Source organism: Myotis brandtii, unplaced genomic scaffold (assembly GCF_000412655.1).
Source record: "Myotis brandtii unplaced genomic scaffold, ASM41265v1 scaffold485, whole genome shotgun sequence".
NCBI classification, from domain to species: domain Eukaryota; kingdom Metazoa; phylum Chordata; class Mammalia; order Chiroptera; family Vespertilionidae; genus Myotis; species Myotis brandtii.
The window spans coordinates 476,619-484,629 of NW_005368527.1; the positions used below are offsets into that span (position 1 = coordinate 476,619).

The 8,011-nt window shown below is 47.5% G+C and overlaps 1 protein-coding gene and 1 pseudogene across 1 annotated transcript in view; one reads left to right on the forward strand and one right to left on the reverse strand.

The window, feature by feature from the left end:
* BRD4 (bromodomain containing 4) overlaps positions 1-8,011 on the reverse strand; it is a 42,725-nt gene that overhangs the window by 27,310 nt on the left and 7,404 nt on the right. The window contains 3 exon segments of the mRNA XM_014547773.1: positions 967-1,102; positions 2,374-2,511; positions 6,122-6,440. Coding sequence (XP_014403259.1) covers positions 967-1,102; positions 2,374-2,511; positions 6,122-6,440 — 593 coding nt within the window.
* The window catches only part of LOC102255011, a 9,587-nt pseudogene continuing 6,321 nt past the window's right edge, over positions 4,746-8,011 (forward strand).

Sequence of the window (8,011 nt, forward strand, 5' to 3'; positions counted from 1 at the left end):
ATGAAGAGCAGAAAAATGTTTCTTGGCAATTTTGGGCAGTGCTGTCCTCATTCCCAGAAGCACTGCCTCTGAGCAAGTGTTCCTGGTAGGGGGCGGGCATCAGAAGCCATGGCCAAGGCTTCTGCAAACTGGCAAGCTCCCACTTCCCTAAGCCACAGGGAGACTGGCCAGCTGCTGCCTCCCTGCAGCCGTGCGGGTGAGCCCAGACATACAAAGCCCTATGTCCGCCCCCACATGCAGGCAGGTTCTGTGGTTAAGCGGTGACTTGAGACCAGCTCTCCTTGGCTACCCCTCAGCATTCCAGGGCAACTAACTCCAGGGCAACTAACTCCCATTGCTCCCATGAAGTCACCACTTCTCCTGAGTGCGGTGGGAAGCCAGGTGAAAGCTGGCTCCTGCGAGAAGCAAATAGCTCACAGCATGGCCACCTTGCAAGCATCACCGTTTTGCAGCAAGGAACCATGAACGGCAAGATGCAGAAGGCGAAAATAGGCACTGAGATAGGCAAGGCAGACTAAAAGTTTGGGCGCCAAAAAACAGGCAGGGCTCCAACACAAGCACATTAAGATAATTCAGATAACAAACCCCCAAGACTCTAAGATTGGGTTTTAGTTAAAAATGCCTTTGGTCAGATTAATTTCTTTTCTCTAAAATGAAAAAGCAGAGACTATCTATGGTGCTGGCAGGGTAAAGAATTCACATAATTTAAAAATATTTTAGAGAAGTTACACTTTCTTCTTAAACTGAAGTCCATCAAAAAAGGCAGGGCTCAATTATTTCTACTTTGGGGGAGGGTTACACAGTCGTGGAACCCGCTGGGGCAGGTCCACCACTGAACCTGGTCCAACTGTATCCAACCAGCAGCCATCTTCCTACCACTGCTAGTCTTCCACTGGAGTGGAGAGGGGCAAACAATGGGGGAGAAATGAAGCCATTTCCTCGTTATTTCAGTGTGGGGGCCCCTACCTGCTTCTTTCCTCCCACGTCCTCTTCCTTTTGCTGGAACTATCATGATCTCTGTTTCTTCTGTGGGCAGTTCGTTGATTTTTTGCAAGAAGAGCTTCTCCAGAGCTTCTGCCATTAAGACTATGTCATCTCCAGGCTGGAAGGGACATGCAGGGTGAGGGTCAGAATCCCCCTCCCCTGCCCCAACTTCTAAGCAGAGCAAGAATTCTCCACATTGTGCCACCCCCTCTGCCCAAAATGTGAAGCATCATATTCAGGTTCCCCAAGATGAACCCCAAAGGCCCACAACACAGCTAATACCACTAGGCATCACAGTCTCATGTACCTGCACGTCTGCTGAGCCAGCACCTCCCTCTTTAGCCTTTTAAGCACTGGCCCATCTGAGAAACCATCCTTATGCCTTAAACATCTAACAATCTATCAATCAGACACAGGGGCGCTTCTTTTAATACAATTCAACTTCACTAGATATACTTGATTTACACATGATTTCCTGCTACAGATACGTTAGCAGGGCTCCAACCATGTTCCCCAGTGTATTCCAAGGCAGCTCACTGGGGCTCCGGGCAATGACCATCTCATATTGCCTTACAGATCCCCAATCTCCCCTAGTCTGTAATATGCTGTTCCCACTCAGCTCTAAACTGAGAACCTCATCTGTGCACATTTTGCTTAAATCTAATAGTGAGAGCTGAGACTTTTAAAAAATGTGGTAAACTTCAAGAAACTCACCTACCCATCTCTTCTGGGCAATTTTACCCACTACACCAGCAGAGGTCAAAAGGTGATTTCTGTATAGTGTCTCCCTCCAGGGTCGTTCTATTTGAAAGGGTTGGTTTTAATCACATGTGTGGTCTGAACTGTAAATAATAAATGATCTGGCTTCATGGCATAGCCGAGTCTAAAGGTTTGGCTACTGGGTTAAGAAGTGATCTTCAGGTCTACACATAAGACTGGGGGATACTTGCTTCTATTGCTACAAGTTGACAATAGTCATGTTCACAGTTCTAGATGAGGCAGGTCCCATTGCCCCCTCTCTCACATCAAGGTTTCTGTTTGAGCATACATTTTGTAGACTTCTTGACAATTTACAACATCCAAATGGACTTTTTAACAAGTCCTCACTGTTCTTCTCACACCTTCTCTACTACACATACTAAAGAACCTAAATCCCAAGGGCATAAGCAGCACATGCTTCAAGCTAACAAGGACGGCTCAGAAAACACAGAGCACCCCTCTCCCCACAAAAGAAACACAGTCACAGGCAAGACCATGGGTTCCATTACCCCTGCTTCTAAGTGTCCTCTGTCAGACTCCAATCTACTCCAACACCCCTGCCTATGGGCTTCAGACATATCCGCCTCTTCCTCCCCGCAGGGCAGCTGGACACTGGCCCCAACATCTCACCTTGTTGTAGATGTAACAATTTGTAAACATAGTGTTGAAGTCCTGGATACATTCCTGAGCATTCCAGTAATAGTTGTTTTCCAAGCGCTTCTTTATTGTTCCCATATCCATAGGTGTTTTAATGATCTTATAGTAATCCTGGAGAGCAGAGAGAGCAAAAGGCCAGTGTCACCTCCGCAGTCACACAGCACTCATAGCTGGGCCTGCAGATCTCACAGGTCACTCCACAGATGCACAGCCCGAAGCTCTTCCATGTTGTCAGTGAACAATTTCAAGGAGACCCCAAGATAAAGTAAACCAGCGAAGGATTCCCAAATGCTAGGTGGTAATTTGGAGGAAAAACGTTCAAGGTTGCCACTGCCCTGTCTGGGAACAGGATGTCTTTACTGAGATCTTTTTTTTTTTTTTTTTGTATGTTAAAGTGACCTTCCATTTTAAATAAATAATGGGGAGAACATACAGCCTTTTAAAAAGCAGTTCTTATCTAGTAAAACCACTTGTGGCAGGTTCTACTTTCTCTCCACAATGTGAAATTTTATGCGTCCATAAAATGCAAACTCCAATGGAACCAGCAGTGGAGCTCACCCCTAACAATTGGATCCCTTACTTCTTGTCACACTGAACAATCATGGAGCAGACCTCCACCTTCAGTCAAATTCACTGGCCTTTCACTTCTTTTACTTGTACACAGTCTACCACTAAGGACCCATTAGTATCTGGTACAAGTAAGCACTAAACAGGTTACCTGCCAAATGAGGAATCTGCAACAGCCTTCACAGACCCTCCTCAAACCCTTGGATCTTATTCTACAAGTGCCAAACAGAAGGAGCCAGATGGCAGGCATAGATGTCCACAAGCCCTTTGGATCAAACACTACTATCGCCACAGCTTTCTTCTAAGTCTAGAATACTAAAACCAAATGTTTATTTTTAAAAACCACCATAGGGGAATTTGGGGACAGAACAGGCAGCACCTAGGTTTCCAGGTGGAAGGACCAGAGAGCCAGGCAGGAGACCTGCATGCAGCCACCTAGCCCCACCAAGAACCCCATAATTAGGCCTGAATGGGGTATCAAAACCAAGTCCAAGTGGAAGCCTATGGCAGGGGAAGGCCTATCTGTTAGCATGTGCCAACGTCCTACGTGGGAACAGTGGTGGGCAGTACTGGAAAGGCAAGCTGGGGGTATGAGGTTTTGAGTTGCTTTGACACCCAGAAGAAAAGGAACAAAAATCACCAGCTCACACAGATCCCAGCTCTAGGCATCTTGGCCAAGAGGCCTCAAAGGGGAGACTAAACCAGACTTTCTACATTATACTGTGCTCTGATCACCTCTCCCAAGAGAATCAAGTCCAGATATATCTGTCCCAATGGAAATCCAGATTTTATTTATGGTCAGAGGTCTCTTAGAGGGTGTCAGGTGCTTGAAGTGACCAGTGTGTCAAGTGACTCAAGGGTAAACAGGACAGTGGTTGAGGATAGAGGACAAGGGAGGAGGTGGGATGAAGACAAAAGGGGGGTGGTAGGGAGAAGGGACTGACGAGGAGGCAGTGGGTTTAGTGGCATGACAATCCAACCATACATGTGTACTGAATTTGAAAGAGGCAGGCATTCTAGTGAAACGTCCAACAAGAACCAGAGACCAAAATGGAGGTGAAGATCTGGAAGGCATCAGAAAACAGGAAAAAAAGGAAAGGAAACCTTTTTCGGGTGAGCCTATTAACATCTCCTAAAGTGGGAGGTGGAGGGGTGGGGGGTTGAGTCCCCTAAAAAACTGGGCTTTAGCATGACATTGCTCCCAGCCTACCAGCACCCACCACCACCACCACCACCCTCCCCCCCGGGTCTACTTCTCACTATTCCTACCTCTCTAAAGATACTAGATCAGTGCCACTGTCCATCCGCCTCTCCTTCCTATATCAGAACTGCTGAGGGTAATGTCAACAGTCACAGAGAGAAGTAGAATCCTTGATCTAATAGACAACCCGCCCCTGTGGCTGTCCCATTGGCCGGGATGCTGCTGCCTAAAAATCCAGGGTCCCCCAGTGCCCTTTTCTCCTGTCTGCCTCACCCTCTCGGCCCTCTGCATCACCCTATACAAACCAACCCCTTCTTTGTTCTGACCCTGCCGCGTTTCCCTTCAAAGCCAAATTTCTTTGAATGATGGCTTCGTGTCCTCACCTTCTCATTCACACCGTCGAGAATCTGGTTTCTACTTCTGCGTCACATCTTCCTAAGGTCACCAATGCCTTCCTAAAGGCCAACAGGAGGGTCAGGTCGGAATCCTCATTTCTGGCCCCCCTGTAGCCTCCAATGTGGAGACATGGGGGACTGCTCTGTTGGTAGGTCTCCTGGCTCCCCTCTGCAAGCTCCCACCTCCTCCCTGGTTTCCATCCCAGGGCTTCTTCTCACCCATTTTTTGTATTTGCTCTAGGAAGATCACCCTCATCTGTGGACCCTGCACAACCAGCTCAACCAGAGACCAGAGTAGCAAGCTCTCCCAAGAGCTTCCCTCTAGTGATAGGTCAGCTGCCTCTACCCCTTGTTATAGTCAATGACAAGTGTGGCTTCTGAAGTCCAAATTTGGTGAGGACCCTCTTTTGCCTCCACCCTCTTTCCTGAGCCGGTTCATGACTCAGGCCTGCAGTGCCCTCTCCTGACTCTCTCTTCTCAAGTGCACATGACATGTATTCAGCAAACAGATAGCACTGGACAGTTGTCACAGATATAGTGGCCTTTAAGCCAGGAGAATCATGCCAGTGTGTTCATCCTACTTGAAACTGGATGCCTGGCTAAGGCGGAGGGTCCTACAGCTATACAGCTAGCTCTAGCACTCATAAACCGCTGCCTGGGTTATCTAATTCCAATTCCTGGTCCAGGGGTTGGAGGTGTAGGGAAGGGACTTGGCAAACAGCAGAGGGCAACTTAAAGACATTCAGTCCTTGATGCTTTGAAGAAAAAAACAATTAAAAGCATTTGAAGAAAATATTAAAGCATTTATTCCATTTGTTCCTTGAGGTTCAGTTAGGGTTACAAGTCAAGTTTCCAGAATCATTTGCTAGGAATGTGGACAAACAGAAACCTCTCTAAAGAGAGAAGAGGCAGAGAGTACAAAAAAACAAAACAAAAAAAACACCAAGAGCTAGTGCAGTATAGCCACGAAGGGGCGGGTAGGCATGAGGGCATGCAGAAAGGCAGCTGGGCCAAAGATGCACCCATATCCGGCCTTTAGCCAGGCCTCTTCCATGAACTTGCTCCCTGGGAAATAATCAACTACCTTTCCTGCCCTATGCTCTGAGTGATAGTGATGGCGCCAGTACCAGAAGAGGACTGCTCCTGCAGCAAGCCAGCCTTCTCTTGCATGGTTTGACCAACCGCATCTACTTCTGGGAAGGTTAGGAGCACCTGAGAAGAGAGGGGACAGAAGTGCTCCCACTTCAGCTACCCATGGAATCAAAGGAAAACTGCAAGTATTCCTTTACCTTTGTTTCAATTGCTCTCTACACAATACATCCTGGGATCCTAATCTGCTTAAGCCAATAAGCACGTTCTCTATTCTTCCTCATCGCCACTCATCAGGATTGCTGAAACCACTCATTCTAGGGCCAGAGGGTGCTGGAGTTCAGAGCTGGGTCTCATGCTTTCACAACTCAAGCATATCTCTACCCTGCCCTAAAGTCTATCCTCCCCAGGAGCAGTGTAAAAAGAGCCCTGGAAGATGCTACTCTGGGTTCCTGCCCAAGCTACTCACAGGGAGGTTTAGCTTGACGGCGTCCACAGGCTGCTGGAAAGGCCACGCAAATTGGTGTTTCCATAGTGTCTTGAGCACCACTTTGAGCAGATATTGCAGTTGGTTGGTCTGCCTCTTGGGCTTGTTGGGGTTGGAGGTCTCCGGGGGCGGGGGGTTGGTGCTGGCTGCGTTGGCTTGCTGGGGTTGGGCTTGGGCCTGCGTTGTAGACATTTGGGTAGTTTCTAGTCCATCCCCCATTACGGGCAGATTTCTTAATCTCGTCCCAGGGCCGCTCTCCGAAGACATGCTACTGATCCCATCACATTCTTCACCGGGCACTCTAAAAGGGAAAAGAAAAGCCACCATCAGTGGAGAGGCGCCACCATGATGACATGTGTCTCCACACCACCACCACGACCAAGGACTAAGCTCCTCTCCCAGACTGGTTGGAGGAGATAGGTCAAGGAGCCACTCCATGCACTGACTAAAAGGGCTCCAGGGCCTGCTCTTCTCAAAGACTTGTCACCCAAAAGGAAAGAGAATAGGTAACAACGGAGAGAAACAGGGCATGGAGGTAAGCCAAACAGGAGGTGGCAGGGGCTGTGGCTCTATGGAGCTCATGCAGGAGGGACAATGAGCAACAAATCAGGTTTTTAGGAAAAACAAACAAAAACAAAAAACAGACAAACCAGGTTTTATAACATCTGAGAGCTTTTAGGGGACACTGCCCATGTATGAGAAAGGATGATTTGCAAGCCCCAAATATGTCATTTACATTAAAATTCTGGTCTGCCCTTCTTGGATGGCCACTGTCCACTACTGAGTGCTCCAGGAAAAGCCTCATGCTTAACTACTAAGAACATCTTCTGGTAACTTAAATAATATGTGGTTGCTAATTAAAGAAATCCCACAAGGAACTGCTGATAACACAATAATGAATCCATACTTGACCTACCATTTTATTAACTTGCTTTTAAAAGCTTATTTATCCCCACCCCCACCCAGCGCCTGTCCTGAGCCCCTTGTCCTGTGGACTCCTTTAACTTGAACTACCCCTGCTTCAGGCCACACCAAATTCTGCCAAAACCATCCTTACAAGGGTGATTTGTGTACCTGTTCAAGTTATTCTAAAGGGACAACTGCAGGTCAGGGGTACACAGAGGAAGGGAAAGGGAGAGAGATAGAAATATCAATGATGAGAGAGAACCACTGATAGGCTGCCTCCTGCATACTCCCCACTGGGGATCGAGCCTGCAACCCGGGCATGTGCCCTTGATGGGAATCAAACCCGGGACCCTTCAGTCCACAGGCCGATGCTCTATGCCAGTGATGGCGAACCTATGAACTAATTTTTTTGGTTGACTTTTCTTTGTTAAATGGCATTTAAATATATAAAATAAATATCAAAAATATAAGTCTTTGTTTTACTATGGTTGCAAATATCAAAAAATTTCTATATGTGACACGGCACCAGAGTTAAGTTAGGGTTTTCCAAAATGCTGACATGCCGAGCTCAAAAGGTTCGCCATCACTGACCTAAGGCATGTGCAAGAATATTCCCAGCAGTACTATTCACAATAGCCCCAAACTGGAACCAACCCAGATACCATCAGCAGGAGGGCATATAAATAATGTACATGTCTTCACACAACTCAACACAACAAAGTAAGAAAATAATAAACTACTGTGGTAGGTCACAGGTGTTAGTTCTCACCTACCAAGAACAGTGCTCTTCCCAGGGCACCATCCACAGCCGTGTGGATGAACTTCAGAGATGTAATTTGGATCAGAGAAAGCACATATTGCATGATTCCATACCTTGTGGGCCAAGGACAGGCAAAACTAACCTCTGCTAGAGGTAAGAATGGTGGCTAACTGGGAAGGGGGGGACGGGGGGGGGGGGCCTTTCTT